The 22,019-nt window shown below is 41.4% G+C and overlaps 1 protein-coding gene across 3 annotated transcripts in view; it reads left to right on the top strand.

The window, feature by feature from the left end:
* The window catches only part of RAP1GAP2 (RAP1 GTPase activating protein 2), a 198,624-nt gene that overhangs the window by 154,871 nt on the left and 21,734 nt on the right, over nucleotides 1-22,019 (top strand). For all 3 annotated transcript variants that reach the window (XM_088152163.1, XM_088152162.1, XM_088152164.1), the window contains 7 exons: nucleotides 44-127; nucleotides 1,981-2,081; nucleotides 3,507-3,636; nucleotides 6,013-6,168; nucleotides 11,784-11,855; nucleotides 12,773-12,859; nucleotides 15,608-15,742. In XM_088152163.1, coding sequence (XP_088008289.1) covers nucleotides 44-127; nucleotides 1,981-2,081; nucleotides 3,507-3,636; nucleotides 6,013-6,168; nucleotides 11,784-11,855; nucleotides 12,773-12,859; nucleotides 15,608-15,742 — 765 coding nt within the window. The remainder of the gene's footprint in view (nucleotides 1-43; nucleotides 128-1,980; nucleotides 2,082-3,506; nucleotides 3,637-6,012; nucleotides 6,169-11,783; nucleotides 11,856-12,772; nucleotides 12,860-15,607; nucleotides 15,743-22,019) is intronic.

The following is a 22,019-nucleotide window of genomic DNA, read 5'->3' as shown; positions in this document are numbered from 1 at the left end:
TTATTCTCTGACCCCTCCCCCTCCTGGCTTTCTCCTATTTCAGGCATCTCAGATGATCGTATCCTATGATGAACATGAGCTTAACAACACTTTCAAGTTTGGTGTGATTTACCAGAAGTTTAAGCAAGTGAGTGATTACTGTATTTTATTGGCGCGATAATATTTCTGTTGTTCTAGTGGTGATTTGATAGCTTAGAGCAGTGTTTCTCAATCACAGCAACTTTAAGACGCATGGACTTCAACAATTCTGGGAGTTGAAGTCCACATGTCTTAAAGTTGCTGAGATTGAGAAACACTGGTTTAGAGGAAGACTGCAGTGGAAGATCAGAAAAGGGCTGTTCGAGGTCCTCGCCCCACTTGCATCTAATCACAGAACAGGCCCCACAACTTATTTTTGTGTGCTGTGTCTCCATGATGTTGCCTTCAACTTGTTCCCAACCCATACCTGAGTCAGCTTAAAGTCATCCTTGACTACTCCGGCTTTAAAATAAGTAAGTGGTTTTAATTGGATACAATTTGATATGTGTCGGCAATGTGGTGGAATAATCAGGTGAATGTAAACAGTGGGAAAGCATTGCTTTACTGTAGTGTGACATGCTCTCTCTGCACTGGGCCTTTGGCCCAGTCTTCAAGGGCCATTCTGGTTTTGGCTGTGGAAAAGGCTGAGTCTTTCCAATCATGCTCTCTTCCTGTACCCACCAAATCTCCAACCTGTTCTCCAGCACAGAGACCTGGCTTTGAAATTGGATAATGGTTGATGGAATTTGGGGGAGATGTGTAGAGTAGTAGGAGAAATGCAAGTAAAGGGAGGCAGGTGTTTATAAAGTCTAGACTGGTGGGAAAATGAGGGCAACATTCTCCATCTGCAAACCAGAATAATGGTAATCAGGATTGGCAATGGAGCAGCAGGATCTACACTGGCTTAATTTTCTTCTAGCTAGCTTGGTGGGTTTGGGTTATTATTGGTTAATGGAAGCAGAAAGGGTTTTTTTAAAAAGGAGAAGAAAGCATGGCTACTGCTACCTAGTATGTTCTCCCCACAAAAGCTACTCTCTCAATGCACCCAAATATTTGCAGTTCAAGAATTGTTCAAAGTGCTTTATATATTCTATTTTGTTGTAACTCTTAGATGTTTGGGGAGACAGCCTGCAGACCTACGGAAACCCTTTATTGTGACCCCTGGAACCACCATAAACGGCACTGTTGAATTTTAAAATTGCAGTTCCCCCTAATAACCATGGGTTTCTATCATTTTAAGGAAGAAAATACATATACAATTAAATTAGCCTTAAAAATAAGGCAAAGTCTCCTTTGAGTTAAGCTCAACTCCTGATGGCAACCTGGACAAGTCTATATAGTTTTCTTAATCATAATATGCTAGTGATTTACTCATATGTTCTTTGGGGATTTTTTTTCAACTTCCATCTAACCTATTACCTTTGGATTTCCTTTGATCTCCCATCCAGGTATTAATCAGGTCCAACCCTACTTCTGAGTTCAGTCAAGGTCAGCTAGGTCAACATTATTTTAATGTTAATGGAAATTCCCAAGGTAAATCAGCTAGCATTTCTTCCAGCCTCCTATATTAATACATTGCCTTGATGGGTGCTGGTGACCTTGGCCCAACTTCAGTATTATAAAAAGGTTCAATCTGCAGCTCAGTTCATTTGGATATCTAGAAGCAGAAAGAAAGAGTCCTGAAATAAACAGAATTTCTTGGTCCAGCCCCATCTGTGCTGTGGCAAAAAAGGATAATCATCCTTTTGAACATCTTTTCTTTTCTGTCTCTCTGGGTGGTACCAGTTGGAGTCTAGAGATAGGAGTAAATAGTTAGTGACAATAGTCATACAGAGAGGAAGTTGATTACCTCCTACCATAATAAAAAAGAATAATTTCTTCCAAAATCTAGTCAGCTACTGGGGAGTTTTAAAATGAAGATGGGTTCTGGCATGTTTATTTTGAATTGTTTTATCTTTCCAGACACAGGAAGAAGAATTGTTTGGGAACAATGAAGAAAGTCCTGCCTTCAAGAACTTCTTGAATTTGTTGGGAGAAACCATTACACTTCAGGATTTCAAGGGGTAGGTTAAGCAATCAATCACTTTCATTGTTTTTTTTTTTAGCAGTCTGTTCGATTTAGGCTTGAAATAATCAAACCGTCAGTGAATGAAAAGAATGTCTATGTCGTTTTTCAGCCAGAAAGTCTCCTGAAGTAGCCCACGTATGATCAAGTACAACAAGAGAGATTCTAACTTCAGACTTCCAATCTCAAATGACAGGTCACAGAAGGAAGAAGAAGTAGAGAAGGCAGTTGTAGTTATAATTCAGAAATAACACAGACATGAATTGCTGGCTTTTTAACCGTGACTGTCAGGAATGCAAACAATTCTGTGAAAAAGGGGAGAATTGCTGCTTTTCATCTGAGCTGATGGAGAGCTCTGTTTCCTCACTTTTGCTCAATTAATGTCAGCTGGAAAGGCTATAGGATGATACCTGTGGAAAAGAAAAAAAAAATCAAATAAACTGGCTGGTTACTAACATTCTCAAATATATGCAGCTTCTTGTGGAACTTTCCCCATTTTTCCATTGTTTACATGCCACTTTTCCTAACTTATTGGTATCCAGTTTTTTTTTCCAGACTAGCACATCTTCACATGCAGTTTGTGAGTGGAAAATTGCATTTCAGTTTTATATATTTATTTATGCACTCACTGAGTTCTGATCATGTTGAACCCTCAAGGCAGATTGCATTTTAAAATTAATTCATTCCTGGGAGGAATGCACTGTTTCAGGACAAATTTTATTCCAGTAGAGATGTGAATTGGCATTGCTGTCTTTTGGAAGGTTTGGTCAACCTTCCAGTCTCTCATGCAGCTTGGGAATACTATCACCTACCACAGACCTGACATGTTACATTTTGAAACAGCACCATGCAGGAAAAAAAAATCTCCCACATTTTTTACAATGGTCATTCAGTAGGATAAAAGAGGTGGAGTGGAGTGCCTGGGTAAGTAGTTCCAAGATAATCATAGGGTAAATCTTTGATTGTACAAAGATGCAAAGCTTCCCATATTTTCATTCAATCTCTAGAGGAGAGGTTGTGAGGGCAGCTCTTTGCACAGGGCAAAAGTGGGCACTCCAGAAAGCTTCAGGGATGGAAGGATGCCTCCTTAGAAAAACCACAGGAGCAACTTCTTTATTGTTAAAGACCAGCTGAGAAACATCAGCCTGAGAAATTAGGAAGCAATCCTCATTGCTAACTGTGAGATTAAGGTAGAAAAACAAGCCTTTTTTGTGGAGGAATGAAACACCTGAGAAGCTGCATGACAACTTTGGCCTAGTGTTATTTTGAAATCAGGGAAATAAAGCAGTCTAAAAGACATCTTCCAATGTAAGATTATCAGTCCAGAGTGAGTGTGTGTGTGTCTCCCTCCCTCCCTCCCTCCCTTCCACTGTTACCATCCCTAGTAACAAAGGTCCGCTATCTTGTTCTGATTTCTTTTTAGCTTTCGAGGTGGCCTAGATGTCACTCATGCCCAGACGGGCACAGAATCCGTATACACAGTGTTCAGGGACAGAGAGATTATGTTCCATGTCTCTACCAAGCTTCCCTTCACAGAGGGGGACACCCAGCAGGTAAGCGAGAGCTGACCTTTCTCTTTCGAGATATAATACCAGGACAGCACAATGGATGATTTGATGAAGTGGACTTTGTGTAACTGGCAGTGGAAGGAAAGGTGTGAATTGCTTTCGGTCCGTGTGCCATGCCTTGTGATTGAACAACCTCTGAAGGGAGGTTGCACAGACCGATGGATGAAGCCCCTGTTTGTTTTTGCTTCTGTTTTTATTTTTTACAGACCAAATTTCCTTTCACGGCAGCTTACCATTTTGCTTTTTATATTTTGCACTCAGAATAGTACAGATTCTCATTTTTTGAAACTTCAGGTTCATTATGTTCCCTTTCTGCATCATTTTTTAAAAAGGCTTTATGCAAATTTATGGGATTTTCCATACATATTCCTCCTGATAATGGAGCTTTTTCAACATGTCCATCAATGCATGCTTTGTAAACAGTTTTCCCCAGCCTAATGCAAGGACTGGTGTCCCTCCCAGATAGAATTATAAACATAAATATTTATATGCATACACACATACGCACACATATTTGTGCAGTACACTTGGGGTGCTGAGGGCTATTTCTGCCCTTGAATAGCTTGCTGGAGCTGCTCTTCCTAAAATAGGGCAGAGCCGTGAGAAAAAATTAAAAATTGCTTTTCATTTTATTTACATTCAATTAATATCAAATCTAGTTAATATGATGACTTTGCAGTCATGCATTTAAGAATTTCCCTCTGTCCCCTGAAATTGCCGTTTTTGGAAAGATCTTCTTTGGCCACACCCAAATCTTTTGGGAAGTGCCTTTAGCTTGTGTACCTCTGGGTATACGTTTGGAAAGTGAAAATCAGATAAGTTTGCATTAAACCATTACCTGAACAAATTTTCCATTCATCTTTTCTTGACCATTGAACCAAATCCCACACCCAGCTGCTTATGGGAGCAATATGACACCCAGGGAGATATGTTGTACAGGAATACTTCCAAAAATCTTCTTGGAGCAGGGATGTCCACAGGGAATGGTCAAAAAAGTCAAGATGGCAGTTGTGGCAGTGTAATAGAAGCTCCAACTGTTTTTCAGGTGTGTTGCAGCGCACATAAAAGGCAGGTGGAGCTTTGATCACACCATTGCTGCTGACATCTTGAGGTTTTGACCCTACTTTGCAGACACCCCATCTTTGAATTCTACCCAAAGTGGCATGGTTGCAAAATCTTCATCCATGATTTATTGATTCCTTGATATCACTCTTGGTGGAGTGCCCTATGTAGGTGCCACACCATTTCTATGGATGATTCTCCAAAAGACGTTCCACCATCAGTGGTGGCAGCATCTTCAAACAAGAGAACATAATGAATGCCCCTTGAGAGAAGATGGTCAGGGCAAGACACGCCATCCTTAAGATAGGAGAAAATGCTTCCCTCTTTTGTCTCCACAAATCAAGGAAGGATAATCTTTCTGAGGATGTGGGTGAAACCTTATGAAAAAGGGCTCCCCAATAATAAGGAGACCCCAGCTGACTCTATTGGCAAGCTTTCAATAAGACTTTAAAATCTCAGCTGGTACTTTTGTGCCTGATCTTCTGCCGGACTGAATCCTAATTGGGGAGCGTCAGAAACTCTCAAATTTTGCTAACAGGGGCAACACTTACAGATATTTTTGGCAAATGGCCTCTAAAGGATGCTGAGGCATTGTGGGGGTAAGGAACATCCCTGGAGGGATGTGATTGCACAACTTTTAGTCCTTTTTGATTTTTCATGAGAAAAGGGGGTATAGAGCTTCCAAGTAAATAAATAGTGTTAAGATTCTTGGAAGCTTCAAGCTGTGGATTGCTTCTTATTCCTTTCATAATAACAACGACAACCCAGATCCCTTGCCAATAAGTTTGGCAATGTGAGCTGAAGGTTTGGAGCTGACAAAAATGGGTGGGGTGGGAACTACAGCTGTCACGTGTTCCTCATCCTTGAATGAAAATTGAACAGCCTTCTGATAGCATGACGGTGTGCACACAATAGTCTTGGTTACAGGGCCAATTCATTTTCTGGGTTCATTTGATACCCTGAGCCCCAAACTCCCCAAATGTGTGGATCTGCAGAGTTGCTACAGCATGGAAAGAATGACCAAGTTTAAGCTTTGCATGTTGCACACATGCAATTGCTTGGTCTTTCCCAAACCTGGTTAAGGGTATTGTGAGAAAGCAACCCTCCCCTTTTCTCTGTATATGTGTGTGTTGGTGTGTGTCGAGGCCAGGTGTGCTTCATCTTGCTGCTTTAAAGATGCGATTAGAGATGCAGTTAGAGTTAGAAAAACTCTGCAGTGATACGTCAAATTTGGCATGTTTTTACATTTAAGAACCATCAACTGGAGATTGGTATGTCTTCTTCTTTTCACCTTTTCAGCTTCAACGGAAAAGACATATTGGCAATGACATTGTGGCTATAATATTCCAAGAAGAAAACACTCCTTTTGTTCCAGATATGATTGCTTCAAATTTTCTGCACGCCTATATTGTCGTCCAGGCAGAAAATCCAGAAACGGATAATGCATCCTATAAAGTAAGTGGGTGGGAAAAGTAGAAGAGTGTGTGTCTGCATCCATGCTTATAGGTGTCCGTGTCCCTGGTGTGTGTGTGTGTGTCAACATCTGTTTTCAATCTGACAAATAAGCCCTTTGGTGGCTTTGAAAAATGTACCTGTTTGACCAGAGATAAAGAGTTCCTGCTAAGCCTTTGTGAAAATTGTTATTTATTCTTGGAGAAGCAGCTGGTGCCCTCGGCACTGTTGTTAGCCTATCTGCACATTGGCAGCAAATGTCATTAAATGTTCAGATGCGTGTAGCATACATCTGTCCTTGAAGCCTTAACAGAATCAGCTTGACTGAAGGTTACAGAACAGGTGGCCAGCAGCTTTTCACAGGCGGTACGCCCAGGTTGGCATTGGGAGCTGATGGGGGATCTGTTGGTTTGCAGTCTTCTATCTGTTCCCCCACATTGGAAGAGAAGACAAGACCTGCTGCATCTGACCCAGGGCCCTCCTAACCCAGTATTTTGTTGGACCCAGTCCCTAGCCAGGTGCCCTGAAGAAGCTCAGAAGTACATCAGGAGAGCAAGGGTTCTTCTGCTGTTTCCCCCAAAGAACTGGCCTCTCAAGGTTCATGCCTTTGGGTCCAGGGGAGCAAGCAGCCATGAAGTCCCTTTTCTGGTGGGCTTTGATTTTTTTCAGGTCTCTGGGTCTTATCCAGTGACTCTTGCCTTCACATGAAGTATCCAATTCTCAAGTCTAGTAGCCATAGCGCCAATCTTCCATGAATAATGTCCAGTCCTCTTTTAAAATCGTCTAAGTGGGTGGGCCTCTCCACATCAGATGGCAGTAAATTCCACAGTTCAACTCTGCATGGGCCTCCTGTTTGTTTGTCTCTAATTTGTCGCCTGACTCCATAAAGACATATTGGTGATGGATCTCCTTGCAAAAGTTTTAGCAGGTAATCCCAAGTTATAATATTGCAAAAGAAGGAGAAAAATCTCTTTCTCCATATTTTCCACTGGCGTATGATGTGCTATATCTCTGCTGTACCTCCTCTTACTTGCTTTAATGCAAATCTAGAAAGCTTCCAACACTGTCGCCTTTCCTAGTAGATTTTGGTTCCTCATCTTTCAGAGGAGTCCACAGGATGTGGTCAAAAAATTCAGGACGGTGACCACAATGGTGTATTCCAGGGTTTCCCAAACTGTGAGGTTTACCTCCCTTGAGGAGATGCAGGCAAAGTCCAGGGGAGGTGTGAAGAACCTTTCAGTAGCATCGTTACAATAGATCCACCTTTCCCAAAGTTTCGTTGTATAGTTTTCGTTGTTCATTTGTGTTCAGTTTGGTGTTTGGATTTTTAGGGGAGGTGTGTATATTAAGATTACACTAAAGGGAGGTGGGATGGCAAAAAGTTTAGGAACCCCTGGTGTAATTGAAGCTCAGTCTGTTTTTTATGTGACTTCTTTGACCACACCCTGTAGATGCTCCTGTCATCTTTGCATTCTGGCCTCCTCACTATATCTGTTTTGAGATGTGGCCACCAGAATTATGTATGGTATTCCAAGTGCAAGAGGCAGTTTGATGTAGTGGTTAAATGCCCAGGCTAGAAACTGGGAGACTGGGAGTTGTAGTCCTGCCTTAGGCATGAAGCCAGTTGGATGACTTTGGGTCAATCACTCTCTTTCAGCCCAACCATTGCTGAAAAATGTTGCCAGGAAAACTGCAGGGGCTAGTCCATGTAGTCACAAGGAGTCAAGAATGACCTGAAGGCAAAATAAAAATCCAAGTGCATTCTATGTTTTCAATTCCCTTCTTACTGATGCCAAACATGGGATCTGCCTTTTTTCAAGCAGCCACCATTGGTTAAACAATGTCATTGAACTGTCCACCATGATTACAAAATTCCTTCCTGATCAGTCACTGCCATCCCAGACCCATTCATGTATATCAGGGTTCCTCAACCTTGGCGACTTGAAGATGTGTGGACTTCAACTCCCAGAATTCCCCAGCCAGCATGGCTGGCTGGGGAATTCTGGGAGTTGAAGTCTACACATCTTCAAGTCACCAAGGTTGAGGAATCCTGATGTATATGACAAGTTTGGGCATTTTTCTTGCCAATATGCATCTCTCTGTATTTGCATCTTAGAATGGTTGGAGCACATGGTAACTTGTGCAGTTCAGTTCTTAAATAAGAGATGTAAAATGAACAATCGATTTGTGGATTGAAAGAGATTTCTCAATTGCTTGATTAGGAGAAAAATTATGGATAAAGTAGAATAATCAACTTTCCGAGGAAAGAATCACATTTTATCCAATTTGGACAGATTATAATCATTATGTTAATACCAACTGGTGTAATTTTTTTTACTCTTATGAAACATGGAAATTATGAACCCCTTTTGGACTTTTTTGCCTTTTCTTTTCATAGATTCATACTATTATTTTGTATTACTCCTCGTAGCATTGTCTATTCTTTGCTTAGCTCTTTTTCTGTTTGTGTGAACTACTGTTCAATCAATACATTAAAAGAGAGAGAGAAAGAGAGACAGACAGATGTTGAGGGTAAGGTTGGTTGGAAGCAAAACTGTGCCCTCCATGTGGATCCAGAAGTCTTGCCATGTATTTGGGAGGTGCAGAGCTCAATTGGTGTTCAGTGACTTCACCTGACAAAGGTCCTCCTTACAGTAACTCAACATCAGTTAAGCCGGGTCAGTAAAAAGTCTCCTTTAAGGCACATTTGACTCCTGGTGACTTCATGAACACATCTTGGTTATATGCTTGGCAATGATTATGGCAGTGATTAGCCATTGCCTCCTCCCGGGATAATTTTCAACTTCTCAGTTTAACCCACAGCCCTGGGGACTTCCTAGTGGTCTCCTATACAAGTGGCAACCAGGTTTGATGTGTCTGTTTTGTTTAACTCAGTCAAGGTTGGCTAGGTTCTGCCACTTGCCGAGGCAATCCTTTAAAAATGCAGTTAATTTAGAATAGTCTTTTCTACTATCCACCTGCTTCCAATTTTTCCTTGACGAATTTGATTGCTCGGTTTTTTTGTTGTGTTGGCCTTCGGTGCTGTAGTGGAAGAGAAGGCAGCCCCAGAGCTTCCTTGCTGGAATATGAGAGTCAACAGCTTGCCTGAACGCAATAGGTTAAGTTAACACCATGAGTTAGGGAAACCACCAGCTGAAGCATTCACACAATACGCTAACTTGATTAGCGTTAAGCTTGATGAGGGGTTTTTGGGCACGTGTGGTTTAGGGTGTTGAGGGAATGCCATCCATTTAGATAGAGTAGAGTTCATTGTATCGTGTGACTCTGAAACTGCGCACAATGACCAGATTAAATTTGTTGCATAGACACAGCCTGCGTGTTGTTCCATTTGGGATATCGGACATACATTTTTATTTTTCACTGTAGTTCGTTTATTTGGCTCTGAAACCTCTCTCTTAAAATGAAAATGAAATAACCAGCATGTGTGTTTAGGGATCCTCTTGAACTGGGAAGCTTGGCCCAACTATTGGGGGTTGGAGTGGGAGACCTCCAAGGTGCCTTGCAACCCTAGGATTCTAGGATTGCCTGTCAAACAAGGACTTCAAATGATAATACATATACAATATATTATAATTTTATATGAGGGTTGTCTGAGGGACTGCCTCTCCCCGATTACTTTTGCCCATCCCATCAGATCTGGCAAGAGAGACACGCTACAGGTCCCATCAGTCAGGGAGCTACACTCGGCAGACCCAAGGAGATGGGCCTTCTCTGCCGCGTTCCTGCGTTATGGAACATTTTCCCCTCAGAAGTGAGGCCATCTCCATCCCTCCTTATTTTCTGGAAGTCCCTCAAGACCTGGCTATGTCATCCGACCTGGAAATCTCAGGGGACCGGTGAAATCTTGAGGTGGTGCCCTTGCTGATCTCATCACTTGTGTGTTTTATGCTTTTTTTAAAAAAACTTTTTAATTTGACTGCTTTTGACACGTTTATTGTTTTTATATTTTTGCTGTACACCACCCAGAGTCGCTTCTTGTGAGATGGGCGGCCATGTAAGTTTGATAAATAAAATAAAAGAAAGAAAGCAAAAAAGAAATTCTCTGGGGTTAAAATGTAACTTCAAGTCCCCTCTGAGCAATGGAGGTTCCTTGGGGGACCTTGGGCTAGTCACTCTCTCTTGACCCAAAGCCGGTGGTGAAGGTGCTGGACTAGGGTCAGGGAAACACAGGTTCTAGTTCACTCACAGCCATGGAAATGTATTGGGTGAGTTTAAAATCTCTGCCCAGTTTAATCAATGGATTTAAAATATGCACACACTAGATCAGGTAGCCTACAGATTACCATACATACCTCCTTATTTCTGACTTCCATCCAAAACATACCACCAAATCTATTGTCCATTTTACGATTGCATTTGTTCTCACTCACTACGCAGAGATGCTCAACTGACGGAATTAAAGTAGGCATTTGGGAGGCTAAACGTCCCACCCAGCGAGATCAGTACACAACTCAGTGGGCACTTTGATGGTAGACCTATACTTGCATGCAGACAACCACCCAACGGAAGCAGATGCTCACAAGCAACAAGAAACAACAGGACAATGATATTAACATGGGAACCAGGACATACAGTGAGCCCATTTATCCTCAGATTTACACCAAAAGCACCATCACGGACCCCAACAATTTCACACACAAAGCTAGAGGTGCCTTCAGATGCTTTTCTTCTAATGTGATAGCAATGCCCCTCTGGATTCTACGTAGGACAAAACCGTCCAGACTTTGTGCAAAATAATTAATGGATGAGTTTGATATCAGGACTTAAAACAAAGTAAGAGCTTTTAACCTCTCAGGACACTCACAGATCTCAAAGTCACAATTTTGGATCAAAAGGAGTATGCCAGTGCAGCTGAGCGTGAGACAGCTGAATATACATACATCAATATGTTTAAGGCTATTTCAGAAGGTCTGAACAAACACATATCAATTGTTCATTGGCAAGATACTTGTAATCTGTCCACCTTGAACTTTTATCTTCTTAACCTCCCCCTTCTTTTTCCTCCCACGGCTTCACCCCTACGTATGTAAATCCTATCATCAGTTAAGTTGCTCTATGCATCTGATGAAGTGAGCTGCAGCTTGCAAAAGCTTATGCCTTATAATAACATTTGTTAGTCTTAAAAAGTGCTACCAGACCCCTTCTGATTCTTCTCCAATCTGGTATCTCCAGCCTGGTATCTATAGAGTTGAACTGTAACTCCCATAGTTCTCAGCCAGAAGGAACATCAGCACTGCTGGCCAAAAATTATAAGGTTCATAGTCATATTTCATATTTGTATTTTATATTTGTAGACTGCAGAGTTGGAGAAGGTTTTCTAGATCTCATATGTCCTTACTGGGTCTTGTAGGGACAGAATCTCCACATTCAGAGATAGTCTATCTTCTTCACAGCAGTGAGAGAAGATGCTGACTCAGGGCTTCCAAGAATTATCTGGCTGGCCAAGAGTGAGAAAAATAAAAGTTTAATTTGACAGACCTTTATATGGTTCAGTGTTTGTGATAACTGTAAAAGAACATTGGGTTCTTTTACATTTAGCCATTGTGCATATCTCATAAGTTCAAATGCTTTTTCTCTTTCCGTTTTTTTTTGGATAGGTAGCTGTCACAGCACGAGAAGATGTCCCCTCCTTTGGTCCTTCACTGCCAAGCCCACCTGTATTTCAAAAAGTAAGACCCAACCCTAAGCCTAAAACATGGTTTGTTTGGTTTTTGTGGGAAGTAATTTTGGAGACTTGGCTGGGGGGGGGGGGGGGGGGGGCGGAGTTGAATGAACTATATTGGAAGATTTACCAGTATAGGATGGCAGAGCATTTCCACATTTTATTTAATTACTAAGGCTTTGCCACCATGTTGGCCAGTGAAGAGCCATCTCCCCCCCAAAAACCCCCCAATGAGACTTAAAATGACACCAATTTCATGACTTAGATTGGGTTTCTCTGTTGTACTAAACCAAACTGAGATTGTCGATTTTTGTCTTTGTTTGTTGTATGACCCCAATTGTTATGAATTATAAACTAGTGTTTCATGATAAAGGTGGGTTACCTTTAAAATGGGCATTCCATTTCACAAACCAAGGTTAAGCAAACCTGGTTTAGCGCAATGCATGAGCCAGGTTATAGCAGCTTTGAGGCTGTTCTGTGGACACTAGGAAGAACTGCAATCATATTGCAGTCACAACGCGTTAGTTGTTAAACAAAAAACCGAAACTGTCCCCTCAACTGTAGATCAACTTCACCAGCCTGTCCCTGCTCCCCACCTTCAATCCTTTGTATGGGACACATTTTCTCCCTGCTCTCCCTAAAATGCTGGAAAAAAAAATAGGCTTAAGTAAAGCACCACCAGGGCTCTCATTGATTTCTCTGATCCCTTCTATCTTATGGATTGCAGCATAATGGAGGAAACAGCCCATAAGGTTGAAATCTACTTGACTCAGGGAGGAATCTTTGGAATGCATCTCTGGCTCAGGTTCATTGGACAAACGTCCTGGAGTTTGAGAAGATGTTCTGATGATCTCCTGAAGTGGCATCCAACGAATGGTCTTGAACCGGTTTGTAATAGAGCTAACCCCTCTTTTTGTTTCTTAGAATGCAGAATTCCGAGAGTTTCTTCTCACCAAGCTGATCAATGCAGAAAATGCCTGCTGCAAGTCAGACAAGTTTGCAAAGCTTGAGGTAAGGAAAGGAAGGTTACCCTTGAGCAGGTAAGCAGGACAGCCTGATCAGTCCAAATGCTTCTTGCTTTGGAAGGTCAGAGCTGCTGAGATTACCAGTCACATTTTTGAAAGGACCTTCTGGAGCCAAACACAAGGAAAGATACGCTTGTGGCGTTGACTCATTATGAATTCTGCAGTTTCTTGAATTAATTCACAATTTCTGGACCATGGTACCGATGGAAACATTGTGCTTCAGTTCTTGCATTTCTCTGAATTTTGCAGTAGAGTTCCAGGCTCAGAAAAATACATTTGCAAATGCGAAATTTGGACAAAAGAAGTTTAGGAATATATTTACAATACCTTTAAAAAGTGTATTGAAAAATGGATTAAAATGTGTTTGTGTGTGTGCATGTATTCATTTCATGAGGATGTCTGATGGAATGGTCAGATACAATACTGAATAGACCAGAAATAGAGTGCTCCCTTAATCCTTATGGAATGGCATCCTAAAAGAGTCCTGACCGGATCAGACCAAAGGCCTCTGTTGTCTAGCATCAGCATGATAGGGGTCAATCTGCAGTTCTTGAAATGCCCATGTGATTATGCAACACCTTGCGGTCTCATGTTCTTCCAGGAAGTGCTGCTGAAGGCAATCTTTCCTGCAAAGAAACTATGCAGGGCATTATAAAGGTAGAAAGAGGAAGGAAGGAAGGAAGGAAGGAAGGAAGGAAGGAAGGAAGGAAGGAAGGAAGGAAGGAAGGAAGGAAGGAAGGAAGGAAGGAAGGAATAATTTGACCACTTCATATACTTAATAACTCCCTTCTCCCACCCAAACAAATTTTTAATTCATTTCTTAGATTTATGCCTGCTTTTCCTCCAGGAACAAAAGCTAGCCTACATAATAGTCCCTCCTCCAGTTTTTTCCCCCTAAATATCCAATGAGATATGTTAGGCTGAAAGAGAGTGACTAGCCCAAAGTCATCCAAAGAATTTCCATGGCTGAGCATGGAATGACACCAGGGTCTCCCCAATGCTAGTCCAATACCATAACCTCTAGACGGCACTGGTGTACTGTGTAGTTGTTTGGAGCAGGGAATCCTTTGTGTGAAAAGCTGTTCATGCAAAGTTTGCCACATGACATCAGAGTTGTTTGACCTGGGAATTCTGACATCCTGAGGCACCGTTGCTGTTAAATGAACACTATAGCACCACAGGAGGGATTACATTCCCAGGCTCACCAGTTAAAAACAGCCTTCCACGATCAAAGGCACCTCCTGCTGATTCCTCCGGAAGACTTTGAGTGGATTAAATCTTGTTTAATCAATAGATCAGAGCTCACAGCTCTATTAATTACAGACTTCATGCTGAGAAAACAATATGGCCATCTCCATGAAATCATCCAGGAATGAGCTCAACTTGAAGGGAAATTTATCTTAAAACCAATTAAAGCTGAGCCGCATTCGTGAATTTTCAGTTTCCCCAGGCATACGCTGACTTTTCTATGTGTCCTGAAACAGACAGCTGCTCTTTATTGTCCCTCAAATCTCTCAGGTAAAAGAGACATCCCATGGAAACCATGACTGTGTCAAAAACTAAAAAAAAAAGTAGCTTCAATGCAAAGGTGTCTGCAGGGAGAGTCAAGGGAGGCAGATGACAAAAGCAGAATTGTGCCGTGGTGGTGCAAGCTCTGCACCTTTTCTACGTTGTACACACATTTTATTTATTTGTTGAAAAGATGTATATAGCCACCCATCTTGTAGCACGCAACTCTGGTGGCGAACCACACTGATTAAAATGCAAACAATAAAACCATTTTGAAAAGAAAAGAACGAAATGAAATAAAATTAAGAAAAACCAGGCCCCCAACCCATAACGATACCCCTATATTTCTTCAATCCCCGGTTCCAAACTTACTGTCCCAGTGCCTGGAGGAAAAGTCTAATCTTCACCAATTTATGGAAGACTAGGAGGGTGCGGGCCTGTTGGATCCAAAGAGGAAGGTGTGGGGTTTTGATACACATGGGGCTTTGATACATATGAAAGAGCCTAAGGTAGCACCATAGATAGCAATACTATAGATCAGTGTTTCCCAACCTTGGCAACTTTAAGATGAGTGGACTTCAACTCCCAGAATTCTGGGAGTTGAAGTCCACTCATCTTAAAATTGCCAAGGTTGAGAAACACTACTATAGATTAACTGGCAGTTCTGGTTGTGGATGAGGGAATTCAGGCTGGGAGTGAGAAGATACCCTACTTTTTTTATATTTTCGAAGAGATGGGGCCTGTGGTTAGTTGTGGCAACTGCAGAACTTCTATTATGCACATTGTTTTTGCTACTCCAGGAAGCAGAATCACTGTCTGTGTAGTCTGGTATCTTGACATACATAACAGCAGAGGTATTGAGATACATTTCTATATTGTATAAGGTTTTTTTAACCTCCTTACAGTATGTTGGGAGGAAAGAAAGAGTTGTTTTTTTTCCAAGCAGGTTCAGGTCAGCTGAATTTGGACAGCTTTATGGCCATCAGAGCAACCAATTGGAATCATAGAATCATGCAAAACCCTAAACCCAGGTTAGCTGAACCAAAAAACTGATGGTATAACATGAGATGCCTGAAGAAATAAACCACATCATGGTTTAATGTGATGTCCTGGTCCATGTAATGTGTTAAAGTAATGGTTGGATTCCCTGAATGTGTTGAGCCTTCACCAGACTTGGAAGGCCATTTTAGAACCATGAGTTGAGACCCCATAACGTTGTTTCTAGGATCGAACACGTGCTGCCTTGTTGGACAATTTGCACGATGAACTCCACATCCACACACAGCTGATGTTGGGCCTGGGTTCTGAGGAAGATAAGCTGGAGAATGGTGGCCATGGTGGATTCTTGGAATCATTTAAGGTAAAAAAAAATAATCACTGATAATTTGTGATGTAGAGAAGCAAAGACCTAGTTTGATTGCAAAGCACTCAAAAGTGAAGGATCAGTACAGAAACCAAAATATTGCACTTGGCATGTGTGCATACTTTGGAGATATTGTTTGAATCTGTCCTATGTCTCTCCATGTCTCTTGGGTCTTTGGGGAATGTGTCTTCTTGTGTGTATATGGGGTGTGTGTGTGTGCGCGTGCGTGCCTTCAAGTCAGTCTTGACTCCTGGCAACTGCCTGGACACGTCCCTGCAGTTTTCTTGGCAAGATTTCAGAAGTGGTTTGCCGTTGCCTCCTTCCTGGGGCTGAGAAAGAGTGACTGGCCTAAGGTCACCCAGACGGCTTCATGCCTAAGGCGGGACAAGAACTCACGCTCTGTCTTCTCATGGGCCTTTTTTTTTTCAGGCAACCATACCAAGTGGAAATGACACAGCTCCAGGCATTGCAGAATGGATAGGCCTGTCCACCTTTTTCATTTCCCATAATGCCTTGCAGCAATAATACCTCAGATGCATTCTGGGAAATCAGATAGATGCTAAATGCAGCCACCTGGCATAGAGCAGGTTTTTATGCCAGAAAACTAGTAATGAAAAAGAAAAGTGTTTACTTTTTGAGGCATCCCAACTGAGCTCCTTTAATGCATTATTTTATTAAAAGAAGAAGTGGGGGTTAAGCAGAAATAGCATGGCTGAGAAAGGGGGTACAGTGAAACCTCAATTTCCCAGACCTTGATTCAACAGACTTTGGATATAGTCTGCAATTTATGCACATGTTGTTGGCTTCAATTTCATCTTTTGTGTAATGGTATTATCATACAAATGACATAAACAACACAACTGATGTTATTGGTGTCACCCTGATAATGATCTTTTTGATTTACCAGACTTTGGAGAATAATGAACAGCTCCTTCCTCCACTTAGTCCATTAAAATAGTGTTCTGCTGTACTTAACTTTCCCCAATGCATTTTTTTTAATGCTGAATTATACCAGAGCAGCTGGTTGGTCCATTGGGTTGACAATTAAAATAGATTCACCTACATCATGATTTCATCTTCCCCTTCCACCTGCCAGAGTAGATCAGGGTGTGTAGAGATAGGTGTCAATGACAGCTTATGTATATATCAGTTAATGTGTTGTGTGTGTGTGCATAATTTAGACTTAGGGAACAGTTGATATCCAAACAAATTATGTTGTAAGCATAGACATGACTTTTCAAAAACAAGTTGCATTGAGTTCACTAGATTTAACCCAATACTCATAGGTATGGAAATTCAGATATTATGTGGAAATAAAAGAAAATATGCAGATATTATAAAAGTTGGAAGGAAGGAAGGAAGGAAGGAAGGAAGGAAGGAAGGAAGGAAGGAAGGAAGGAAGGAAGGAAGGAAGGGTGTTCATTTCTTACAGATAATTGGTGTAAAACCCATTCCCCAATCACACAAATTTCTTGCTTGTAGATTTATATCTATCTTTCATAGTGCTCCTTTGTCCTGTTTATTTTTTACAATAACTCTGTGAGGTTGATTGAGCTGAGAGTGACTGACCCAAAGGTCCCTTGTGAGCTCCTGTGGCTGATGGGGGGTGGGTGCGTCTTAAAACTGGATCTCACCTATCCAGGATATCACATCTATACCATAGTGAATTTTCCATTTTCTCCCAAAATTCTTCTACTCTTTCCCCAAACAGCAGAATCAATCATTCTTTTATGACTGAAAAGTTTAGAGGAGTTTTCTATGGATCTTTTGTAAAATCAATCAATCAATCAATCAATCCAGACCACAATAGGAAAATGAAATAGATATTTATTGATCCACACATACAGCAAGCTATTATCAGACTAGGATAAATTTTCTCCATTTTACAGTCTGCTTTTATGGGGAGAATTCTGATCTTCTGAATTTCTAGACTGATTTTTTTTTTAAATTAAAAATCAATGGAAACTCCCTACATCAGATTCACAATCTCAGAAGAGATCTGCATTCGCAGTAGAACCTCATTTTTGTGGACTTAATTGAGAACAGGGGTGTCAGTTATTCATAAATGTCTATTCTATCAGACAGTGCTTATCACACCACACATTTGTATAATGTTGATATAACTAGGCAACTAACATACATAACTGAAGGAATGTGGTCCATTGCACTTGAAGTCCATTGTAGCAAAGTCTGGTAAATGCAAGATGTTCAATGTGGAAATTTTTGAATTTTCCAACTTTCCAAAGTAGAGTAGAAACATCTCTCTTTTTAAAGTTGAAAAATCTCAACACAGGACAGAAGGGTAGAATAAGGCATGGTGGTTTCTATTCAAAATCCTTGGGTTGCTTTTTAAATATTAAAGAAAAGAGAGAGGAAACTCCTCAGAACCTTGTAAAGCTTAGAAAGTACATATAACCCTTGTCTGGATGGAAAAACTAACTAACTAACTAACTAACTAACTAACTAACTAACTAACTAACTAACAAAACCCTTTCTCTAAATTTCTGGAAGCAAAAAACCCCAAATTTCCTCTGAGTGCAAATCATTTTCATCCCTGGCTTTTCACCACTAGCCTCTTCCAATAAGTTGCACGCTTCCATCAGTCAATGCCCATCACTCAAACATTTGTCAGAAGCATGAGCTAAGGTTCAGTGACTCAGTGTTTTCTTCTTGCTTCTGATGTTATACGGAATTGGACTTTTCTTACTCTTCTGGCATTGCAGGAGATCCCAGGGCTGATGAGGAAAACAACTGCCAGAAAAATGGCACAGCTGCCCTCGTACCTTTGGACAGCCCTGCTGGTCTGCTTAATAGCTTATTTACTTCTCAGCGTGTTCCCTGGGTAAATGGAGAAAGGAAATGGAAAAAGGCAAAGAGACTGGAATTGCTGCCTCCAAAATGCAACAAGAAACCACAGATGTTCTTTTTCGCTTTGTTAACACTTTCACAGTCTGGGGGAAGAAAAAGCCAGTTCCTTTCCAATTTGATCAAAAGAGGGGGGGCAGCCTTTTCTCATTTGGGTTTTTTTGGATGGTTTAGTTTGTAGTTTGTAAAACGGATTTGGCCTCCAAGAAGATGACTGGGGGTGCAGGATGAGCATCAGCAACATGTTGGGGATTTTGCTTAGTAGGCATTCTACCCATTTCAGTCCTTATTTTGGCTCTAGAATGCTCTAGGTTGGCCATGTTGCTATCAGATTCTGGGGATGGGGTGGGAAAGTACTCTGGGGGTGACAGAAATGGGGTTGGATAAGAGTGCACATGGCCTGGAGACACTGGGTTACCTACTCCCAAGTCAGAGAGAAGTAAGCAATGTGAATAAAGGTTGCGACTTTGTACTCACATCCCTGAGAGTAAGCATCCTGTACTCAATCCTACTTTTGAGCTAGAATTTTCATTCCCCCCCCCCCCTTTGGGTTGGTGGGAGCCTGTCTCACAGTGGTGGGAAACAGCATGACCTGGGATTATTAGGATTGGTCAAAGATGGACTCAACAGGCCAGCAAAAAAGGTTTGGGCTGCATGGAGCCAAGGGTCTGCAAGTTGCTGACCCATGGAATAAGGAAAGAAAATCACAGTGATACCAGATGGTTAGACTTTGGGGCAGGGTCAAAGATCCACGTAGCAAAACAGGCTGCTTCTCTCTCTCCCCCAGACTAAGCGGGGCCGGTTAACTATATTTTGAAGTGAGCTCAAATCTATTATCTACAAAAGAGTTTCTCATTCTGGTAAGAAGATTAAATCTAGAGTTCAGAATTATCTAAAGTCATCTTATTGCCTATGTCTGATGACATCTCATCATCCCTAGAATGAAATGTTTATAGAGAGTCTAAGCATACTACTAAAATGTCTACATTCAAGGACACGTCCCAGTTTCTTTACTTATATCCAAGAGTAATCAATCACAAGCTGTGGATTTAAGGGAGGGGGTCCTTGTTTTCCTGTGTCTCAATTTATTTTGAGAACTGCAGTGTGTGTGTGTGTGGGAACCTGTGAGTGATTTATGAGATATTCTCTAGTATTTGTCATTTGGGGGAAAAAATGGGTTCTTTTCTCACCTTGATAACCCCAAGGAGGTAAGGGAGTGGGAGAGACTATGTGCTTGTTGATTGATTTATTGTGCCTTTTGGGAAAAAAAAAAAAATCCCACAAAAGCAAGATGATGCCCTCAGGACTTCTTGTGTGGAAAGACAGGGTATCAGTTCAAGCCACAGAACAAAAGAGCTGCACGCTGCAGTGTTGTGTTTTGTAAAGCAACCGTTGACACCAGCCAGGCACCCATTGCGATGATCCTCAACAAAGCAGCAGGGCTGTGCTCATCCTTGAAGAAAGAGTCACTTGAAGCAGAGGGATGTTTTAAGCCTCTACTGACGAAGCCAGATGCAATTTATTTACATGTGTGAGGACACCACAGAGAAGTCTGTGCCTCTTGCATTCACTGATGTGATTGAAAGGGCAGTTGGCCATGACTTTACAGACTTCAAAATGTGTTAAGCTACAGTAATTCTGCTGTATTTTATGGGCCACCTTGCTTAGTCTCTTCAGTGGAATCCTTGACATCTCCTACCCACCCACAACTTCCATCTCCCTGGCCCTAATTCCTGCCAAAGAATGCCTGATGCTCACATAGCCTTCACACACAATACAGTGCACGGAGCCACTCTTAACAGCTAGATGCCGGGTAATCACAAACCTTGATCTGCACAAGAAGTGACTCAAAACTGGAAGGTGAGACTATTAAAGGCCCAGGTCCCTTGTTGGTTGAGCAAATGGGTTCACATAAAACCATATTGCATGGTTGACCCTGGCTGCTAGCTACCTGTAAGGTGTGTTGAACTTTTGGGGTTCTCTCTCAATGTTATTTATCCCAAGTTTTGCATTTCCTGAATTTTGGAAGTTTTGGACACTCTTGCCAAATCAGCTGCTTTTGTTCCCAAATGGGTTGCTGCTGCAGTGGGCCTGGTTCTCATTTAGTTATCATTAGCACTCAGTATGGCTAGCAATAAAAATTAAAGTGTAAACCATTAAAATTTCACAAAACAGTGTAAGCTACTGTTAAATTGCCTCAGATGGAAAAAAGGGACTGCCTTGACTCCTTTCCTAAAAGCAGAGAGGGAGTGGAGTTGAATAAAATTCCAGAGGTTGGGAGGATCATAGGATGAGTTTTTTTTTTTCCTGTGTGGTTGACAAATGGACCTTTGGCAAGTGAATTAAAAGGCTGTTCACAAAACAGCCATTTCTCATAAAACAGCCATTTCTGAGAAGGCAAACAAGTCCAATCACAAACAAGTTTGTTTGTAAATAAGGAGTAAGGCTACCAGATCTGGGCTGCAAATCTAGTTGTCCACTAGATGACCGGAAAGAGATTCCCAACTTCTTGATCCCTTTGCTGTCCTCTAGTTACTGTTCTGGAGATTTGCAGCCTAGATCTGGTGGCCCTAAGAAAGATGATGCAAGAGGATAACATTTTGCTTCACCCTTTGCTTCAACACTCACCTCTAGAGCAACTGGAGATGAGACACCTTCAAGAGGCTCTGATGGAAAGCAGATGAGTTACATTTCAAACTAGTGGACACGCTCAGCCAGGGAAACCTCAAAAATCTCTAGAAACAGAGTCTGCTCCAATGCAGCTTTCGCCCAAGCAGAAAAGGATACTGCTTGGCTTTTTAAAATCGGATCTTTCCCACATGCTAAGAAGGAGCTGATCTGTCAAATTCAGACTGGGTCATTTCTACATGCATTCACATATGAGTGTTCCCTCTCATTTCTCAGTGAATTGTTAAAAAGATGCCTATGTATATGCATACAGACACGCAAACATACCTGGGGTGGGATTTTTTTTTTAATTTTTGTGTACAAACTTTGCAGATATCTTGCTGCAGTTTCTGCAGTTTCCTTTGCAATTGCTTTTACTACCCTAACATATATATATTCTTACCTATGGTTTTGATGCTTCTCCCATTAATTCTTAGTCTGGTATGGCCTATAGATCTAATCGGTGGACCGATGCACCCCGACGTCACGCACGACTTTTCCTAATATATGTTTTTCGACATGGTGTTTTTCTAAGCAACTTTTTAAAAAATGCCAATTTCCAAATATCCATGGATTTTTATTCACCTTTTCTGAATGGAACCTGATGGTTTGGAACTTTTTTTAGCTGAGAACAATGGAAGTCAGTGGACCCCATTCACTGCATTGTACCAGAATCTGCTGTAGTAAATCATGCTATTTCAAAGTTAAAAAGGAACGATCATAGGTTTTTTAAATAATGTTT

This window comes from Python bivittatus, unplaced genomic scaffold (genome assembly GCF_059951505.1).
Source record: "Python bivittatus isolate LINGU-HERP-01145 unplaced genomic scaffold, Pbiv_v1 ctg000690_np1212, whole genome shotgun sequence".
NCBI classification, from domain to species: Eukaryota; Metazoa; Chordata; class Lepidosauria; order Squamata; family Pythonidae; genus Python; species Python bivittatus.
The sequence above is the reverse complement of the archived record's forward strand: the minus strand, read 5'-3'. Positions and strand labels throughout refer to the sequence as shown.